At 33.4% G+C, this 21,853-nt stretch overlaps 1 protein-coding gene and 1 long non-coding RNA gene across 3 annotated transcripts in view; one reads left to right on the top strand and one right to left on the bottom strand.

Moving 5' to 3' along the window:
- LOC140920271 (uncharacterized) overlaps positions 1 to 805 on the top strand; it is a 38,947-nt gene extending 38,142 nt beyond the window's left edge. Inside the window, exon 2 of the long non-coding RNA XR_012163003.1 lies at positions 453 to 805. This is a non-coding gene — a long non-coding RNA (uncharacterized lncRNA). The remainder of the gene's footprint in view (positions 1 to 452) is intronic.
- Positions 806 to 9,860: 9,055 nt separating this feature from the next.
- LOC101493268 (uncharacterized) lies at positions 9,861 to 15,764 on the bottom strand. Of its 2 annotated transcripts, none has more exons than XM_004489913.4 (4): positions 15,226 to 15,764; positions 11,052 to 11,165; positions 10,670 to 10,969; positions 9,861 to 10,298 (listed from the first exon to the last, which is right to left on the bottom strand). In XM_004489913.4, exons 1-4 carry the CDS (start codon positions 15,634 to 15,636, stop codon positions 10,098 to 10,100), a joined length of 1,026 nt encoding a protein of 341 aa, XP_004489970.1. In that variant the 5' UTR covers positions 15,637 to 15,764; the 3' UTR covers positions 9,861 to 10,097. The 2 variants fall into 2 exon arrangements, with proteins under 2 accessions (XP_004489970.1, XP_027187696.1); XM_027331895.2 differs by having other exon boundaries at positions 10,277 to 10,415; positions 15,226 to 15,758.
- Between the last annotated feature and the right edge of the window lie 6,089 nt (positions 15,765 to 21,853).

Here is a 21,853-nt window from a genome sequence, read left to right as displayed (position 1 = left end):
TTTGGAAATCGATTGGCAGAAAGACAGGAACTCAGCAAAACTGACAAAATCGATTTGGAAATCGATTGGCATTAATACCGGGGCTCAGACATTCATTCAATCGATTTCCCAATCGATTGAATTGAGCCCAGAGTTCAAAATTCACTAAAAACCTTCAGGAAATCGATTGGCTTAGTAGAAATTCTTATTTTGAGTTAGATAACAGATTGCTCAATTGACTTATCAATGTTTTGATTTGTTATGTATTACTTGTTGAATTGAGAACCTTATTTTGATTTCATTTTTATTTGGCAAGTGTTACATGAACTTTTAGCATATGGAAATCCTTTTAAGGTGCGTGCTTAGTTAAAAGGTTATTTTGTGCATTTAAAAACTTAAATGTTATGTGTTAACTGTTAATTTCGGTCGGTGACCCTTTACAACTATTGTGGAAATCTGGGCTTTGCCCTCAGATGAGTGCCATGACGATCCTACCGGTTCGTACCCTACGGACGGGAATGTAGATGGGAATGCTTGACTTGAGCTATGTTAGGAGGATCTCACGGGGCGCATGGAGATTACTCAGGGTGTATAGCTATAGTTTTTTGAAGAATGATCAGATTAGAATGACATAGAGGGAACTTATGTCTTTTTTTTTGGATTAAGTTATTTTGAAACTGGAAAACTGTACATTTACTAATATTGTCAGCTTGGCATGTTATTTTCGGTGGGTTACATGTACCACTTTTTGATGTGTAAATATTTTGGATTCATATTTTGAGAAATTTTTCCGCTGCTTTATAAATTATAATGACTCGATTATTTATCCAAAGTTATTACCTCATTTATTTCTCTGTTTTATTTTAATTTCTTTTAAAAAAAAATAACACCCTCGCTTTAAAAATCGGGGCGTTACAATAACATTCACTTTATTTTTAATATCAATCTCTCTAGCCCAATTCACAACAGTTTCTCTTGTATCAAATATCTGAAATAAAATAAAATAAAATAAATTACAATAATGATTTTTTACAATATTAATTTTAAGGTTTAAATATGTCTTTGATGCTTGCAATTACAACATTTTTTTTATTTTGATCCTCATAAGTTGTTTTGTTTGGCCAACATCCTTACAAATATAGTTTCATTTTAAATTAGTCATTCAATCCAATTTGTGTTACACATAATATGAAATATCAATTACAATATCTAAAATAATATAAATTACAATAATATCAAATAAATAAAATTATAATAATATTTTTTATACATAATTGTTGTGGTTTATCCATATATATTAAAAATAATTTAAAATAAATTTTTTTTTAAATGGTACATACCAAAAAACTATTTAACAAGTTTTTTGGTATAGAAGAGTTTATCGGAAAACATGTTAATATTTTCTGTTACATCCTCTATACTGGAAACTTGTAGAAAGCTTTCTAGTACATTTCAAAAAAAAATTATATAAGTTTCATGGTAATTTTGTGTACCGAAGAACATAATTTAAGTTTTTCAATAAACTTTTGAGTACCGAAAATCTTAGAGTAGTAAAATCTAAAAACATTGAATGGTGAAAAGTGAAAAGTAAATTTAAGTTTGTAAAAGTGAAAAAGAATAAAGTTGACATTTTTTAAAAATTGAGGGGTAGGAGTACAACCGTGGTGGTGGTATAGGATAAAATTTTCTTCTAAGAATGTTTAATAATATTGTGGTATTTGTTAAAATATTAAGGTATTTGTGATCCCAAGATGAATCTATTGATTTTTGTCATGTCTTTTATGTGAGCTATATATTCTAATTGTGCCTTTCTTGCACATGGTTTCCTTCGTGGCACTTAACATGATAGATCAACACCTCAAGACCTTAAATTGATTGTTTACTTCCAATAACCACAATTAGGATTGTTCAAAATAAATACACAACTGAACTATATTGATGAATTGAACTAAATCACATTAAAACTAATTCAACTAATCGAGTAATTTACGAACCGAACCAATGTTGCACACATGGTTCGTTAACTATAACCTAATCTCAAATAATCGAACTACACTATTGAGAATCGAATTGCGGATTTTGCATCTCATGAACTGCTCTACCCCCTCTTCATCTCTGCTTCTTCATCGCTCACTACTTCTCCATTTCGTTTTTAGAACCACTGTCACGATTCAATATGAGGAAAATGAATTTGTTTTGGTTCGATTTTACGAACCATTGCCATGGTTTAGTATGTACTATTCTTGTTAACAAAAGGTCATGTACTATTCTTGTTATGGATTTTTCCACAACTCACATCATTTGCAATATTTGTCCTAACCCCTAACTCAAGTATTCACTTTTCCATTTAACAAAAATAGCTTAACAAAGAAAATTAACTGTTACCGTTTGTCTCTTTTATAAAAAAGGAAAAAGAAAAGTATGATTGGCAGCCCTTTTTTGACACACATTAATCATGCTTTGCCCATTCAATATTTACTATTAGAAAAGTATGCAAAAGCGGCAGAACACGAGGCACGAGAGGCGCGAGAGGAGCTAAGGAAAGCAGAGCAACGTCGACAAGAGGATGAGCAACGCACTAAAGAGCTCCAGATACAGCTAGCAACATTGGCAAAAAGTGTTGCTTCCATACAGGCTGAGTCATCCTGTCGTCGTCGTCATCCAGATTATGACGAGGATGAGTCTAACGATGATGACGGCGATGAGTAGTACTCATTTCATTGTTAGTTTCGTATAGTAGTACTTTGAAACTTATGGTAGTGACAATGTGTATTTTGGTTATGTGTATTTTGAAACTTATGGTTATGTGTATTTTGAAACTTATGGTAGTGACAATGTGTAAGTTATGGTAGTGAGAATGTGTATTTTGAAACTTATGGTAGTGCAAGTTGCCCTTATTTTGAAACTTGTGGCAGTCAAGAGGTGTAATTTGAAAACACTATTTACATAATATTTCACTATTTGAAACTTATGCTTAATATGCTTACAATTAATTTTAAATATATATCAAAAAATACAGGAAACTGTAAAAAAACAAAAATAGAATTAAAATCATTTTTTCATTACACACGGACAATTCATGGATAAAATTATCAATATCAAATATAAAATAGTAGACTTTGTCACGGATGATCCGTGGGTAATGTAACTTACGACTTTTCCGTCGATGACTATCTACTATTTTATCTACGGAAAATCTATGAGTAACGTTACCCACGGAGACTCAGTGGATCATATTACCCACGGACAATCCCTAAGTAAGTGTGTCCCACCGCGTGTCCGTCGGTAAATATTTTCCTACGAGCGATTTACCTAGGAACTCGTGTCCGTGGGTAATCCGTGGGTAATTTTACGTTACCTATGGACAGTCCGTGGATAAAGATAAAATTTGCCGTAGGTAATAACAGTTTTTCTTGTAGTGTCGGATTGATTTTTGACTGAACCAAACCATGAATAGTCCTAAATTCAAAATAATTATTGCACACATTAGATTTAATATAGTTTATTATTTTTAAAATGGTAACCAATAAGAAAATACTATTCAAAGTAAAGTAGGTATGCAATCAACAAAACTCGAAACATTAACCATAAAAGAAATAGAAGGAATGGATACATAACTAACTATGTTATAAGAGTTAGGATCTTAAAACAGTAAATAAAAAAAATGAAATAAAGGTTCCTTTGCACCAATGGAAGTTGGGTCTAACGGAAGAGGTTAGACTCCTACAATATGGAGAACCTGGGTTTGAATAAGATTACCTCCATTGGAGGAAAAACCAATGGAAAACAAAATTTCCTTCGAAATCCATTTAGTACACTAGTATAGGTCAAATCCATTTCAAGGAAAAAAGAAACAAAACTAAGGGAAACCAAGAAGGCCAAGTTCAGGCACAAGCACTTTAATTAAGCCATTGCTCTACTAGAGAGTACCAAATAGAGTTTTCTTAAATTTGACAAGTTTATGCACTTGGGATATATGTTGGATCACGAGGAGAACATGTAAGATCATCACATAAGACTAAGTAACCACGCAAGTGGGTAGAACACCACATCTTTACTCAAAAGTTTAATATTATATATTATTCAACATTCACATATTTTTCAACCAATAAAGGACTTTTAACTCACACTTGACATCAACATAGTTAGACTTGATGTCATTCCAATTCATCCAAGTGGCTAGAGCATCAGGGAGGTCGTCCCACTGAATTAGAACATGTTGCACTTGCTGGCTATTATGTAGTAAGGTTCTAGTTTGCATAATAGTATAATAGTATCAGGGGTTAGCATTGGTCCCTTTTCAAAGGCTGTTTGAAGAAGCAAAAGTTTGTGGAATCATGGCACTGCTTGAGTATGGACACATGAAAAATCGGATACATTTTATATTTTGGAGTTTAACCAACATCATATTTATCCTTAAATTCCTCATATCTCCCTTTACCATCTGCTAACAGTTTCATGATATGTTGAGCACGTCACAGGTTTGTCTTGAGAGTTGCCAAGACTGCCATCACATTTAGTTAACATCTCAAGTGTAGGAGGGTCTGAATTATTAGGTTCATAATGCCAAAAAGTTTGTGTGGGAAACATTGGAAAATTTTTAACTTGTATTCTTTAAGACAATTTTATTTTGTACTATAAATTTTCACTTATGATTCGATTGTACAACCTGCATCCATCCACTATGCAAAACACCCAAAAATTGAAGTAACAATTTACCGCTTATTTGACGACATTCAAAACGAGCTTAACAGATCCAGATCCAGTATGTAACTGTAACTCGTGTGATGCAAGCAGAAAAGGACTGTCTATGGACCAAAAATAAATAAAAGTAACAATCTTAATACGAGATACATGTCGAATAAAATATTGAGATACATGTCTATGTCGAATGAGAAGAAAATATTGAGATACATGTCGAATAATCCGTGTTTTAACTACGTAGCGAAAGTTCTTTATATAAACTTTAAGTGATAAATACACATAGTGACAAGAATACTTACGAACTTTCTATTTATTTACATACTAATATGTTAATTTCAACACTCCCCCTCAAGCTAGAGTATATAAATCAAATGCACACATCTTGTTACACATATAACTAATTATAGGACCTCACAATGACTTTTTAAAAACATATGTCAACCAATAATTAGAATTAACAAAGCTAGTGATGATGTTGCCCGATTCGATCTTTTCTCTAACAAAATGACAGTCTATCTCAATATGTTTAGTCCTCTCATGAAAAACAGAATTTGAGGCAATGTGCAATACAACTTGATTATCACATATTAGTGTCACTGGGTTGACCTCTTCAAATTGAAGTTCTTTTAGTAACTGTTTCAACCAAAATGAGATCACATGTTACTAGTGCATGACCCTGTATTCTGCCTCAGCGCTGGATCTTACAACAATATTTTGTTTCTTGCTTTTCCAAGATATTAAATTTCCTCCTACAAGTACACAATACCTAGAAGTGGATCGTCAATCAATAGGTGAGCCTGCTCAATCGGCATCTAAGTAACCGGTTATTTGATTATAACCTCTATCTTCATAAATGAGACATTTTCTAGGTGCACTTTTGATGTATTTAAGAATCTAGATCACAACATTCATATGTTATTGGCAAGGAGAATTTAAGAAATGGCTTACCACATAACATCGAAGGAAATGACAGAACGGGTGACTGTAAGTTAATTTAATTTTCCAAACAATCTCCTATATCTTCCTGAATCTAATAGAGGCTCCCCTTGATTAGGTAGGAGTTTGACATTTGGATCCATATGAGTACCAACTGGTTTGGCATTTAATATACATGTTTCTTCAAGAATGTCCATAACATATTTTCTTTGTGAAATTATAAGGCCATCCTTGGATTACCTCAATACCCAAAAAATAACGGAGTTTACCGTGGTCTCTAGTTTGAAACTGATTTGAAAGATGTTGTTTCAACTGGAGGATTCCTTGCTGATCATCAGTTATGACAATGTCATCCACATAAACAATAAGATAGATGCACCCTTGAACTGAGTGACGATAAAATACAGAGTGATCGACTTCAGTACGAATCATACCAAACTCTTGTACTATCGAGCTGAATCTACCAAACTAAGCTCTATGAGACTGTTTCAGACCATAAATGGACATTTGTAGTCGACAAACCATGGTGGAAGACTCCCTTGAGCAACAAACCGCGGTGGTTGCTCCATATAAACTTACTCTTCAAGATATCGAGCAAAAAGGCATTTTTAATGTCAAGTTGGTGGAAAAACCAATGTCGAATTGCTGCAATGGAGAAAAACAATATGACAGATGCCATTTTGACAACAGGTGAGACAGCGTCGCTGCAATCGAACCTTAAATTGATCATTCTTACCATCAGAGTCAACCTTCACCATATAAAGTCAACGAAAACCTAATAAAGACTTCCCGTGAGGTAAAAAGACCAGTTCCCAAGTACCACTACTTTGTAGAGCACACATCTCATCAAGCATTGCATCTCTCCGCTCAGGGTGGGATAATGCTTGATCTGGTGATTTAGGAAAAGAAATATAAGACAAGAAAGTGTAATGTAAGGGAGAAAGACGATGATAACAAAAATCAATATAATGAGGAGATGGATTACGTGTTGTGCGAATATCCTTACGAAGAGCAATGGGAAGGTCATGCTCAAGTGGCAGGGTTGGACCTGGAGGTGGCGTTAGAGGAGAGTTTGTAATGGAAACATGAACATGCACAACGGAGGGTGGGCGATGACGATGATATGTCTATAGTGGTCTTGGAGATTGAGGGCAAACTTGAAAGGTTCGATAGGAATAAAAGTGGGCAGAATAGGATAACTACCTGAGGAGTTCTGGATTAATGTCCTGATGGGGCTCAATAGCTATATGGGTTAGTTCAAAATATGGCACAAACATGAAAAAGGTAACATCAATTGATGTAACATATCAGTGTAGTTTAGGAGAATTGCAACAATAGCCCTTTTGGGACCGATGATACCTGAGAAAGAGACACACTTGAGTGATCAAGTTGATAGTTTGGCCAGACCATGAGATAAATTGCGAACAAAACACGTAGACCCAAAGACACGAGAAGGTGGTGGGTGATGAGGGGTATGGGAAAAGAGGATCGAATAAGGGATATTTCCATCAAGGATAAAAGACGACATATGATTGATAAGGTAGCATGCCGCTAAGATTGCATCCCCCAAAAATAAAATGGAACATTACCATGGAGAAGTAAGGTTGGGGTGGTTTCAATGAGATATCGATTTTTGCATTCAGCTACCCCATTGTGTTGGGGTGTATGAGAACATGACGTTTGATGAAGAATATCATTGGAAACCATAAAATTTTGAAATTGATGGGGCAAATATTCCCGAGTATTATCACTTCTTAAAGTATGAATAAAAACACCAAATTGAGTTTTAATTTCATGATATAATTGCTCAAAAATAGAAAATCTATTTTTCATTAAAAATAACCACGTAGAACGAGTAATCATCAATAAAAGTAACAAAATACTTAGACTCTAAAGTAGCCACAATACAAGAAGAACCCCAAACGTCAGAGTGAACAAAAGCAAGGGGGGACGAAACCCTTTCATTGACTCGATCAGGAAAATGATTACGAATGTGTTACCCTTACTGGCACGACTCACAATGTAAAATGGACAACTTAGACAAACTAGACACCGATTTTTTAAGTTTGGTAAGACTTGGGTGTTCTAGCTGAGCATGGATAGTATAAGGGAAATATGTGGCAGAGCACGTCTTGGATGATAGAGAAAGGTAATAGAGGACTTGAGACTCACATCTGAAGCCAATCGTTCGTTCCAAACTCCGGTCTTGCAAGGTAGCATTATCATTAGTGAAAGTAATGATACATTCATGGGACCAAGTCAATCAACTAACTGAAAGTAAATTAAAAGGACATCGAAGTACATAGAGAACATATGCAACTGAAATAGAAGGGAGGATTTTGACATGCCAACCCCTAGAGACCAGGTTTGAAAGCCATTAGTAGAAGTTATAGTAGGTAAAAAAAAATATATGTAAAAAGGGAAGAAAAAAGACCTTTATTATCAGTGACATGATCAGACGAACTAGAATCAAGAACCCAAGGGCCGAGAGAAGATGAGTGGGAGTGGTAAACAAATGAATTACTAGTGTGTGCAACTGAAGTAGTAGAACTAGAGTTTGGATGACTCTGACCCACTGGAGGAAATCTTCATAATTTTTCAGGGATCCCTGTGGAGATGGTGTAGTCTTAATAGTAGTAGAAGAATCAAGCTGAGTCGCATTTATTAAAGGCGAAGGCTTACCATGCAACTTCCAACAGCAATCAATAGTGTGTCCAAGCCGATTACAATGCTCAATTTGGGACGAGGCTTAGAGTTGGATGGTCCTCCATGAGAGCGACTCTAATTATGTCATAGATATGCAAGGGCAACAGTATCACTCAAAGCCGAAGCAATAGAGGGCAGAACTGGATGTTTTGCTAGTACCCGAAGGAGGATTGCTGAGGTAGTAGACATATCCAGAATAGTAACAGACTCCAAAATTTGATCACGAGTTGCAGAGTACTCCTGAGGTAGGCCATAGAGTGCAAGAAGCATGAAGAAGGTGTTGCGTTGATCCAACTCCTTTTGTTCAACTGGATTACTTGCAGCAGAAGGTATAAGCTCATTAAAATCATGAAGCGGTGCCAAGATATGAAGAAATAAAACCATTTACCATCTTTAGAGTAATGATATTCAACAAGCGGTAACAAACTCCATAAAGATGTTGAATGTCATTAGTGTAGAGTGTCTTTGTCTGACTTCAAACCGATTCACAGGTGAAATGTGGACAGAAAAACGGTTTAAAGTCTAGATGGAGTGTAGACTTAAAGACATTGCACAATTGAGCATCTATCTGCTTCCATTTTGATGTTTCAACTGCAACCACTTTTTCAAGATTTTTAGTGAGATGGTCCTTGTAAGCTTGACCAATTATCTATAGTTTGAAGTCGGCGACCCAACTATCATAATTTCATCCATTCAATTTTTCGACATAGAGAGGAAATGTGATAGTTTGTAAAGATGCTCTTTGGTTTCAGACAGAGACGCGATGATCAGTAAAGAGTGCTAGAAAACAAATCTAAATCGGGGAAACAAGAGTTGTTTGAACTAGAACGCGTATATATATGACTTTAAACTAAAAGCTCAAAGCAGATATGGAATCAGTAGGTTGAGGCAAGTGCAACGCAAGAAATCGTGTGGTGAACAGCTATCAAACGCACCGTCACGCGCAATGGAAGAAGGTGGTGTGTGGAGAGCAGTGGCACGTGTGGGCACATGGGAGGTTTATTGACAACGCGCCTTAAGGGTTGGACCGATCTGGGGTATACAACACTACTAGAGTGATCATTCGCTAAAAAAGGTTGTTGGAGAGAGCGGTAGGAGGGGGGAAACCGGATTTGAGAACACGGCTTGCCAAAAAAAAAAAAACCAATGATGGTGAGTCCACCGAATAGTTAAAGATTAGAGTTATCTCTCAATAGACTATGAATACCATGATGAATAAGAAGAAAAAATTGAGATATGTTGAATAACCCGTGTATTCCAACTACACAAGAGAAGTTCTTTATATAGATTATAAGTGATAAATACATATAATGATAGAAATACTTCCAGACTTTCTATTTATTTACTTACTAATATTTTAATTTCAACAACCAAAATAGGTGTACAAATGTGGATACTTAATTCTTTAACTAGTGTTCGAACTTCCATTTACAGTTTCTACCTGCTGATATACAGTCAAAATCATTTATGCTGCAATATCTTAAGGTATATAATAGCTCTTAGTATATATATATAATATAAATAATAACTGGAAATCAAGCTCAACAAAACTAGCTAAAGAATAATTTGGCAATATGGTATCATGCTAGATCTCCTCCAAGTCCCTCCCCCTCCCTACCAGGGGGACAGAAAACAAAAAACATACACAGAATTTTCAGTACATAGAGACAGAGGTAGCATGGCTCGTTCTGAAAATATTATATACAGCAACTAGAGTTCAGAAATTGACATCCAAAACACATTGACATTGTTTAAAGGAAGAAAAGACTTCTCTACTTCCATGGACTTTGGTGCCGAGCATCTCTAAAAACAGAAGTGCCACCAGATGCTACTGGGGAAGGGGATGATGCAATGTAACTAGCTCCTGACACAGACACAGAAGGTAGGTTAGCTGGATTCCCTTGCTGTCCTGCATGAGCAAAGCGTGATGGACTACCAGCAGCCGTGAAACTTGCCCGAGCAGGGTGTGAAGCCTTCATGAACAAAATAATAACTTAGCATTAATTATATAGCATGTACACAAACCGATTATTTTTTATGCGTTTAATTTGGAATACTCCTCTTCCCAGATTGATGTCAAATCATGTATCCTGACAATAGAGTACATGAAACATGACCTCAAATTAAACTTAGCCGTTGTAAAAATCCAATAATACAAATTGAACATATTTTGGTTTACTATTTAATACACTAGGACTCTACGAGAGTTTATTTCAATATTATTCTTAGATTCATGCCAAAAATACCAATTACGTATCAATTCTCAATAAAAAGAATCGAAACAGTTAGACCTACAGAAACGCACTTGTGACATGATAAATCGTGATAAACCACGTGTATTTACCATGTTCTGTTGAATACTAGGGGTCCTCCTAAGAGGGGACTCTGAAGAAGGAGACATGCTACTTGTCCGAAGTACAAGGCGAGAATGCTGCATATTATGATTAGTAAAATCATCAGCTTCACCACCATCCACATCACCAACAAGATTTCCCTCAGAGCCCAACCTTGGAGCCATATACCTGGTGACTGAACTGGTATCATTGGTCCCATCAGCTTTAAGTGGAACAGAAGGACCACGCATTGCAACCCCTTGCTGTTGCACGCTGTTGCGTCTCTTCAATTCCTCTTCTGCATTTAGAATCTGCCAATTAATGCAGTGAACCTATCATTCATACAATGCAAGGACACACATAAAGATGCGTCAAACGAAACCATCTTTTTACCTGCTTTAAGACTAACACCAGATTATGTTTCTTGGCATTCAAAACTTCTAACTTGCTCTCAACTTCCTTTTTCCTTTTCTCTTTATCATCAACCAGATCTTCATTTCCAACAATCTAGCACAAAGACAATGCTGCTATCAATGTGGAAGCACAAAATGCAAGAACCATTTAAACTGATAGCAGGGTTGTATATGCATTTCAAGTATCTAAAATATGGATTTGGAATTTGTGCCAACATATTTGGCAATTTCATAGCAAAATTGATTTTGCATTGAAACTAAGGTATTGCTAACTAGTGGCAATGTCTAATAAATTAAGACACAGGAGATTTTTATTGAAAATCATATCATTCAATACATTAGAGATTTCAAAATTTTACACTTCCCAATAAAATCATACTATTTTTTATTCCTTAACCAACAGTCTTAAGGCACTAGTTAGCATTTGCTTGAAAACTATAATCTGTTGCTCAATTACACATGATAATTTATTTGGCTTTTCATTAAACAAAGTTGTGTCTAAACCCTAAACTAATCCATGCCAAGTAGATTTGACAAATCATTAAAGGATGATTTAGAGATAAATTATCTATCTTTGAACTAAATACACGATCAGAGTTTATGGCATCTATTGCTCCATCTAGCCAACCTCACTTTATCAACTAATAGAAAAAATCTTGATTATTGCTTTCATTAACCAAAGATCTAGGTAGTTAGTCCCATATAGCGATGCATCGCGGCCAACCCCAAAAGTGGGATAGTGCATTCCAGGATAGGCGGGATAACTGTTTTTTTGGGGACAAATTACATGAATAATACTATATAAACTTATATTTAATGCAACATTAATATATGACTCACTCTGAAACATTCATAATTAGTAATAAAAATTCCACAAGTCTCACTCTTAGTCAAAACATACATTGAAATACTAACAAAAGTCAAGGAAATAAAGATGATACATATTGAAGTCTTTAAAACAGTAATAAAATAACTAAATATTAAAACTCAAATGCATGTTCTAGCATAGGAATCAAAGATAAATATCATCTTCATTAGCATATTCTTCTTCCTCTTCATCCTAGGTGAAAGTAGAAACAACAAAACAGAGAAGGAAGAAATAATAGCGGGATCTCGCTGGGAAACGCTGGGATTAACTACGCCAGGATAGCGGGATCTCGCCGGGAAACGCTAGGATTAACTAGCTTGCAAAAGATTTCCTCATAATATAAACATATAGTATTACTTAAACACTAGAATTGTCCACATTTATGTTGATTTTTGCGAACCACTGAAGAACTGCATTGTTCTTTTGGCAGTACAAACTACTCTTGAGTTCTGACTTCTGAGATTAAGGTTCCAAACCAACACTGGTTTGTGGAGGAAGAAGAAGCACCAAAATGCCATAAAGAATACTATCTCTATCTCTATACCTATATATAAGCCTCTTTTTGGGAAAAAATTGGTCCTAGTGTTGTCAATGGCGGATGGCATAACAGCATATGGGGGATGCATAGCGAGCAATTAAAAATATTAATATTTGTATATGTATACACACCAAAAAACAGAAGAAATAAATAAAATTTCAAAAGATTATCAATATATGTCATTGTCAAGAACCATATACTTAATTAATAGAAAAAGATCATTAGTCTTAATCAGAAAAATATAATTTAAAAAACAGAATTAGAATACTTTTAAAAACAGAAAAAGATGATCAAAACAGAGCATAAACAGAAAAAATGAATTTAAAAAATAGCATAGGCTTAAAAATATAAATAGAGAAGGAATTAAAACAGAAAAAGGAAATTTAAAAACAAAAATTAAACAAATGTAGAAAATAGATGAAAACAGAATATGCATAAATATAGCAGAAAATGGTACTATAAAATAACAAATAGAAGAGAAAATGAAGAAAGAAATAAGACAAGAGAGAATGAACTATATAAAACAGTAGAGCAGGAAAGAGAAAAGAGAAAACAAAGAAAGAAAGAAAGAAATAAAACAGACAAGAGAGAAGGGAGAGCTGGTCGAAGGCAACAGAGAGTGGTCGCAGAGAGCTGGGTGGTGGTCGTCGCATGCAGCAGAGAAGGAAAGAACAAAGGGGTAGAGATTATTATATTAGAGAAAGTGTACTACAGAGAGAAGAAGAGGCATAAAAGAAATCGTATTTTTAGGGTTTAACTTTTAACCAATTTTGGGCCTGGACTCGGATCGGGTCAAAAGACCTAACCAGCAATTTTTTGTTTTTTCTATGAAATTTCAGCCTTTTCCGCTATTGCCACCACACAGCCATGTCCAATTCCTTTGTGGCGGCCACCATGGCCCCACCATATGAAAATTGCCACACCACAGCCTTAGTATGGCGGTCAGTTGAAATCTCGCCACCGACATCCACCATGGCCAATATTCAACAACACTGAAAGAAGTCTCATTTTAACTTTTAAATTAATAGATGCACTTGAGAATTGAGTTTTGGTACCGAATGACTTGAGAGATGAGCTCTCAGCTTGATATTATTTTTAGTCAAAACTGAAGAGAATCCCTTAATCATAGGGCTAAATCTGGGCTAAACAAAATCAGAATCATATACAAGGAATAACATATCTTAATAGTAAATAACCAAATCAATGTGTATATCTCAATAGATACATTTATTATTTTTTTCTAAACAACTCCTAATTAATACTACTTGACAAGTTCACTAAGTATGCACATTTTATTCCACTTGGTCACCCATTAACTGCCAAGAATATGGCAGAAATCTTCCTCAAAGAAATTATTAGACTACATGGTGTTCCATCTACAGTAGTCTCTGATAGATACAAGATTTTAGTCAGTCATTTTTGGACTGCATTGTTCGGGTTATCGAGAACAAAATTGAAATTAAGTTCAGCTTAGCATCCTCAAACAGATGGCCAAACTGAAGTGAGGCGCAGGGACAATAATGATGGGCCAGCCTAGTTTGATTGTGTGCATAGTATTGTATTGTAACTATATCTTCTGTAATCTATAACAATATATAATGGAAATAGCTTTATTTTGGTGTTCCTTTTTATCATTCCCACATGGCCCCTTAACTGAAAAACTAACCAAAGGTTAAAAACAGAGAAGAAAGCACCACACAGCACAGTACCTCTGTCGTCTCTCAGTTGCGACACCGTTGTTCGCACACTACCGCCTTCAACTAGCCGCTGCCCACCGCTCCAACCACTGCCATGATGTTTACTCAAACCATTGAAATTTAATACAAATCTTTTAACTTAGAACAAGCATCATTAGAATGGAACTGAGTATCTGGTGGAAAACTTATCACTGTGATAAAATATTTATCCCTTTAATCAAGTTGGTAATCTTGTTTAAATGCATTTATCCCTTTTTTATTTAAGTTATTTCAGAGCAGCTGACTCTATAAATCAGTGAAGCAGCGGCAATACGAGGTCGAAGTGGCAGTGGTACAAGGGCATCAATGGTGGTATGCAGGTCGACGAAGGAGCGCAAATCGACGGCGATGTGGCTGGTCAGCAACAGAAACTTGGCAGGAAAAGGAGACGCAGCTATCTGTGTTGAAGTTATTGTCAAGAAATAAATATACACAAGATTGATCAGATGCACTATATTGATTAAAAGGCTACCTTTCCTGCTTCAAAGTCAGAGGATCCGTAGTTAGATGCATCACACAGTTTATTTGGTAATTAGGGAGTTTGGGAGAGAGGATAGACTCCCTAATTACTTTCAAAGGCCGGAACTGCCAGTAACTGTCAAATATAATTGCTATTTTTTCTTCTTTAGTAATCTGTCTCACTTAGAACTCTTTGTTCCTTGAGTATTTCATCAATAAAACTATCTGCTAGTTTCACCCATTTTTTTCCAATTACACCCATATAGGTTACATGAACTGAATTCAAATAACCTAGGTACACTTAATTTACCACATACATGAACCTGAATGTGAATTCATTCAGTTCACTTACTGTCTATTTAGGTGTAAATGAAAAAAAAGGGGTGTATCTAGCAAAAATGTAAGATTATTCCTATTCAAGTATAAAATTATAGATTACACGCTACCAAACAAAAGCCATAATCCAAAGAAACAGAGTAAGTAAACAAATAAAAGAAGAAAAAAACTATAATATAATATAATAATTTGATATGTCTGAAAATCGAAAGCTTACAGGATCAATCTGTTTTTCCATGGAAGTTGCAGCACCACCTTCAGATGCTTTCTCCAAATCATCATTCTTATAATCAGTTAACGAATCAGATCCATCAAGAGGTTTCTTCAAAGCAACGAATTCCGTTTCTTTTTGGTTTGTGGTGGATGGGCCCTCACCATGATTGGTAGGTAGTTGTGATTGAGAGCCATTAGGGTTAGGGTTAGGGTTAGGGTTGGGGTTGGGTTTGGGGTTTGAACGAGAGAGTGCTTTGGAACGACGAGCTAAAAGGGATTTGAAATCTTTAAGAGAGATTTTTGGATTTGGCATAAGCCATCGACGAGGAACGTCTGGTGTTCTGTGAAGATTTCCTCTGTATAGTGAAATTGCGACCATGTTATTGTGGTTGTTTGTATTTTTTTCTCCTTTCATTTTCTTCTGACCCCAAATTCCATATCTGCTATATACACCTTCCTTTCCTCAACTAACAATAATACAAATCCTTATTAATAAACTTTTGAGGATGCCAATAAATAGTTTTTTCATTTTTTAAGAGTAATGTTCATTTAAGTTCTCACTACGAGTTTTATTTAATATTTTAGGATTAATATGAATTTTTAATATGAAAATATATTTTCAGTTCTTTAATTTTAATATAGTTCAAGTTTAGGTTATTTAAGTTTTGTTTCTTCTCAATTTAATCTTTTAATTATACTTCGTTTGCAACCTTAACCTTTAGGTTATTATCAATTTATAAAAATGACTTTTTTTTTTAATTCTGTTAAAAAATGTCATGTGACCGTTACAATATTCACACATACATAAGAGTGTTGATGTGGTTAAAAAAATTAATTATTTTTGAAAAATTGTTCTTAGAATTCTTCTTACCAAGAAAAAGGAAACTCATTTTGGTTCTTCAAGATTGACTCATTTCCTTTGTTGGTCCTTTATTTATTTATTTTTTTTCTTGAATTGATCTTTTAAGTTATATTTAATTTGAATTGTTAGTCATTCTTTCTCTTCATCATTTTCCACTGTAAACCTATTTTTCTATGAAGAGATTCATATTTATATATATGGATATTTTAGTTTTTAGCTTTAGATTTGCTTTGTTTTTGAATCGGGATTTTTTTTTTTAAGTTTATGATGAAGATGATGAATGTTGATGATGAAAAGGAAGATCAAGATTTTAATTTGTGTTGTTGGAAGAAGGAAGAAAATATAACTTCGAACCCTAAACCCTTTCAATTGTGATTGGAGATTGATGAAGATGGATGAAGAAATTCATTTTGAAACTCACAAAAATAAAATCAACAACAAATCTGTGCAATCCATAAAAAAAACCTTCTTGAAATCTCAATGACATTTACAAGCAGAAAAAATCATTCTTGAAAACCATAAAAACAAAAACAAATTATACATCTAATTTGTACAAAAAATAATATCTTGAAGAATATTAAAAATGGTTTGAACACCCATATATCTACACTAGTTTTATGATGGATTTATCTTTATTTACGATAACTCATTTTTAATTCTTACTAAAATTGTGGATTTCTTATTTTGATTTTTCTCTGATTCATGTGGTCGACGTTTTGAGTTTTTCTATTGGAATTCTAAATTTTGGGTTTTAGGCTCTTTAAATATGGAGTGGAAGAGGAAGGTGACATAGAGGAACAAATTGTACATCTAATTTGTACAAAAATAATATCTTGAAGAATATTAAAAATGGTTTGAACACCCATATATCTACACTAGTTTTATGATGGATTTATCTTTATTTACGACAACTCATTTTTAATTCTTACTAAAATTGTGTATTTCTTATTTTGATTTTTCTCTTATTCATGTGGTCAACGTTTTGGGGTTTTCTATTGGAATTCAAAATTTTGGGTTTTAGGCTCTTTAAATATGGAGTGGAAGAGGAAGGTGACATAGAGGAACAAATTATACATCTAATTTGTACAAAAAATAATATCTTGAAGAATATTAAAAATGGTTTGAACACCCATATACTTACACTAGTTTTATGATGGATTTATCTTTATATACGACAACTCATTTTTAATTCTTACTAAAATTGTGGATTTCTTATTTTGATTTTTCTCTGATTCATGTGGTCGACGTTTTGGGGTTTTCTATTGTAATTCTAAATTTTGGGTTTTAGGCTCTTTAAATATGGAGTGGAAGAGGAAGGTGACATAGAGGAACAAATTATACATCTAATTTATACAAAAAATAATATCTTGAAGAATATTAAAATAAATTTGAACACCCATATATTTACACTAGTTTTATGATGGATTTATCTTTATTTACGACAACTCATTTTTAATTCTTACTAAAATTGTGGATTTCTTATTTTGATTTTTCTCTAATTCATGTGGTCGACGTTTTGGGTTTTTCTATTCGAATTCTAAATTTTGGGTTTTAGGCTCTTTAAATATGGAGTGGAAGAGGAAGGTGACATAGAGGAACAAATTATACTTCTAATTTGTACAAAAAATAATATCTTGAAGAATATTAAAAATTGTTTGAACACCCATATATTTACACTAGTTTTATGATAGATTTATCTTTATTTACGACAACTCATTTTTAATTCTTACTAAAATTGTGGATTTCTTATTTTTATTTTTCTCTGATTCATGTGGTCGACGTTTTGGGTTTTTCTATTGGAATTCTAAATTTTTGGTTTTAGGCTCTTTAAATATGGAGTGGAAGAGGAAGGTGATATAGAGGAAGAAAATGAAGATTAGACTTGAGCGAAAACTGATTTACACTTAAAGAACCATTTTTCCAAAACTTAAAAGATCAATATGATAATGGTTTACTTTTATAATTTCTCACGTCGGTACCATTATGCACATATCAATATTGTAATGGTCACATGGTGTTTTTTTAACGAAACTACTAAGAAATGGTATTTCTGCAAAAAGGACAATAGCATAAAAGCTAACGTTGCAAACATAGTGTCAGTTAAAAGATCAAATTGGGAAGAAAACTTAAAGGACCTAAGCGGATGAAGGTTGGAAAAGATGAAAGTAGGGAAATATTTGGGGGAGGCAAGAACACAAAATTCTTTATAATAAAAAATTAATCCATTAATATAATTGTTCTTGTTTCTCACAATAACTAAGTATTCTCACCTGAGTCATTCTTGTTTCTCTTTATAATCAATTGTTCTTATTTCTCACAATAACTAAGTATTCTCACATGAGTCGTTCTTGTATATCTTTATAAAATCACTAGAATAAATCTTAGTCATGCATTGATCATATCACAAATATCTAAGGTTAGAACAAAAAGTCGTGTGATTTTTTTAAGTGATCATATACACTTAAGTAATTTTCTATCATGATCATCCATATATAATTGTATGATCCAAATTTTGTCCTCTCATTTTTTAATTTTAGGTCCATTACAATAATCATACTAAGGTAAAGTATAAAGAAAACAATCTAAAGTACATGACCTGGGAATTTTAGTTTATAAACAACAAAATGGGGAAACTTGACACATTGGCACAACAAAACAGTAACCAGAGGATATTCAACCTGCAAGAATCTTACTTGACCATTTGTCAATTATGGAAGGTCTAAGATCTAGAGAGAATTGGGAACATGTGAAGTAACACTTCACCTACATCTATATCTTCACTATTGGAATTAAGATGATTTTATACTTAGAGTTTTGATGTTAATAATAGTATTTTATGATAACAATATATTTGACTTCACGGAGTATGAAAGAAGATTCATGTTTTTGAAGATAATCTATAATAAGATTTGATTGAGATTTATAATTGAAGAAAATCTTTGACCAAGTTGAAAAGAAGATATGGTCAACATTTGTAGAAAATTTGATCAAGATTTATCTACAAGAAGATATAAATCATTTACAAGAAGATTTGATTAATATTTATCAGAAGAAGATATGAATTATTTACAAGAAGATTTGATCAAGATTTATCAATATGAAGAATTTACAAACTCAATCTTAAACAATATCAATTTGAAGAATTTACAAACTTAGTCTTAATAAAATACAAATAATATTAATCAGAAGAATTTACAAACTCAATCTAAATAAAATACGAACATAATTAATGTAGGAGAACTGCTCAAATTAGATTCAAAAATAAAGATTTGATTAAATAACATATTTTCAAAAACTAAAAATGTGTAAGCATAGAAAGATCATAGTTTGAAAACACGTGGAATAACATAATCAAAATAATTAAGCTCCAAAACTTATCTCACTAATTAGGCTTGATTCAATATAATCCCAATTTATTGGCCGTTTGACGTATTGTTAAAACCAAGATGGTTTGAAGATTAATGTGCCTTAATTTTGTTTTCTTGATAACAAAAATATATGTGAGAACAATTTGTGCTTTTATGTATTTATCTAATTATGAAAACTCTAATTCAAGCTCTGAAAATATTTAATTGAGTAAAATATTTTTTTTCGATGTGCATCATGTCTACTCAAGACTATGATCAACACGTCTTTTTATGACTCTGATCAATGTGCCTCAACGCTCGCTCTAGTTTGTCTGCTTTTGATAAGCACAACAAAAGATTCTTCTGTTGATCCTCTTATTTGATGCTCTAAAGATAGTCAATCCTCTGCTAAGAATAACATTCAAACACTCTCTAAAAAATAAGTTTGATTCTAGTCAATCCTTTAATTGAAGTTGTTGAGACCTACTCAACACTCACAAGTTTATAAAGCTTATCACACAAAGTTTATAAAGCTTATCACACAAAACTGATACACAAGCTTATGGCTTAGTCACTCAATTAGAACTCACACACACACACACACACAATTACTTGTATAAAATGGAGAAGAATATTAAGCTTATCACTTAATGAATACACAAGTTGAATACACCTTTCGTACAATGAGTCTCACTCAATGAGCTTGTAACTAACTTCAGTCCTCAAAATAAACTAGACACTACTAAATATGGCCAGATGCATGCTTAAGGGAAAGGGAACTCCACATTATTATTGAATATGTGTCTCACAAAGTGATTTCAATTAGGCACCCCTGAAGAAGCTTGGTCAGGTTGCAAGCCTAGTATCAAACACTTAAGGAATTTTTGGATCCTAGTGTTATAAACACATTCTAGATGAGAAAAGAAAGAAACTAGATGATAAGAGTGAGGCCATGGTGTTAGTAGGATATTGTCCTACTGGAGCTTATAAATTGTATAGCCCTATAATTAACAAAGTGATCATTAGTAAGGATGTTATAGTTGATGAATAAGCCGCTTGAGACTGTGGAAGGAGTGCAACATCTCAAGTCCAAGTGCTTCATTTTTGTTCAATGAAGATAACAGAATATGAATGGAAATGTTGAGTGAAGAAAGTAAAAGGAAAAATACTTTCATATTTTATTACTACAGCCCTAAGCTGTTTATATAAGAAAAGAAATTACATCAATAATAATGATAAATAGAATAATATAAAATAAAATCAAATCAAATTTGATTTCCATTGATTCTTTAACCCCCCTCAAGTTGGTGTATAGCTATTTGTCATGCCCAACTTGGCTATAAGTCGCTCAAAATTAGGTCTTGTCAAACTTCATGAAGATATCAATAGTTTGCTTATTAGAAGTCACAAATGGTAGACATATAATTTTGGTATCAATTATTTCTTTTATGAAATGGCGATCAATCTAAATGTGCTTGGTTCTATCATGTTGTACAAGGTTGTGAGCTCTGCTTATTGTTGTTTTGCTATCACATAACAATTTTAACGGTGAGTCAGTTTTCATTTTCAGTTTATCCAAAAGTTTACAATTCCTCAAAAGTTCAAAGATTCCTTAAGTCATTGCTCTATATTCGGCTTATGCACTGCTTTTAGCAACAACCCCTTGTTTCTTACTTCTCCATGTGACTTAATTTCCCCAAACATATGCTCAATATCCAATAATGGATTTTCTATTAGTAACTGATCATGCTTAATCAACATTTGCAAATATAGAGGCTTATCTGTCATTAGTTTTCTTGAAGTACAAACCCTTTCAATGATTGGACATTAAGTACCTTAAGATCCGATAAACTGCCTCCAAGTGTTCTTCATAGGGGAATGCATGAATTGTCTTACAACATTCATAGAAAAAGCGATGGCAGGTCTAATGTGGGCTAGAGAAATAAGTTTGCCAACCAACCTCTAGTATCTTCCAATATCAACAGGAACATTGTCTTTCTCCCAAAGTTTAGAATTTAATTCCATAGGAGTATCTGCTAGTCTACACCTACTCAACCCAGTTTCCTCCAAGAGATCTAGGATGTATTTTCTTTGAGAAAAAAATTTCTTATTTGAGCGAGAAACGTCAATACCAAGATATTTATGTGCACTTTGATCTCTGTAAGACCCATAATTTTAAAGTATACTTTATGTATTTTTGTGTATTTTGGATATTGGCTCGGAGGCTTTTTAGCCAAAGTTATTAATATTTTGGAGTTTATATGATCAAAAAGATATTTTGATGCCGATTAAAATTACTCGTCGATAAATAAATTAAATTAACTGCGGTGAATCTTTTACGAAGAATTTAATGTGTTACGGGTGAAATGGGAATTTAACAAATATCTAGATATTTTTAGATATTTGTTAAGTTATAATTAATA

Source organism: Cicer arietinum, chromosome 5 (assembly GCF_000331145.2).
Source record: "Cicer arietinum cultivar CDC Frontier isolate Library 1 chromosome 5, Cicar.CDCFrontier_v2.0, whole genome shotgun sequence".
Classification (NCBI taxonomy): Eukaryota; Viridiplantae; Streptophyta; class Magnoliopsida; order Fabales; family Fabaceae; genus Cicer; species Cicer arietinum.
The sequence above is the reverse complement of the archived record's forward strand: the minus strand, read 5'-3'. Positions and strand labels throughout refer to the sequence as shown.

Excerpts from the sequence above, each read along its gene's own strand:
- LOC101493268 (XM_004489913.4), bottom strand. The coding sequence starts at position 15,636 with ATGAAAGGAGAAAAAAATACAAACAACCACAATAACATGGTCGCAATT. Across the intron at positions 11,166-15,225 it reads TGGAAAAACAGATTGATCCT|ATTGTTGGAAATGAAGATCT; the intron begins GTAAGCTTTCGA and ends TCTTTGTGCTAG. Across the intron at positions 10,970-11,051 it reads TGGTGTTAGTCTTAAAGCAG|ATTCTAAATGCAGAAGAGGA; the intron begins GTAAAAAGATGG and ends ATTAATTGGCAG.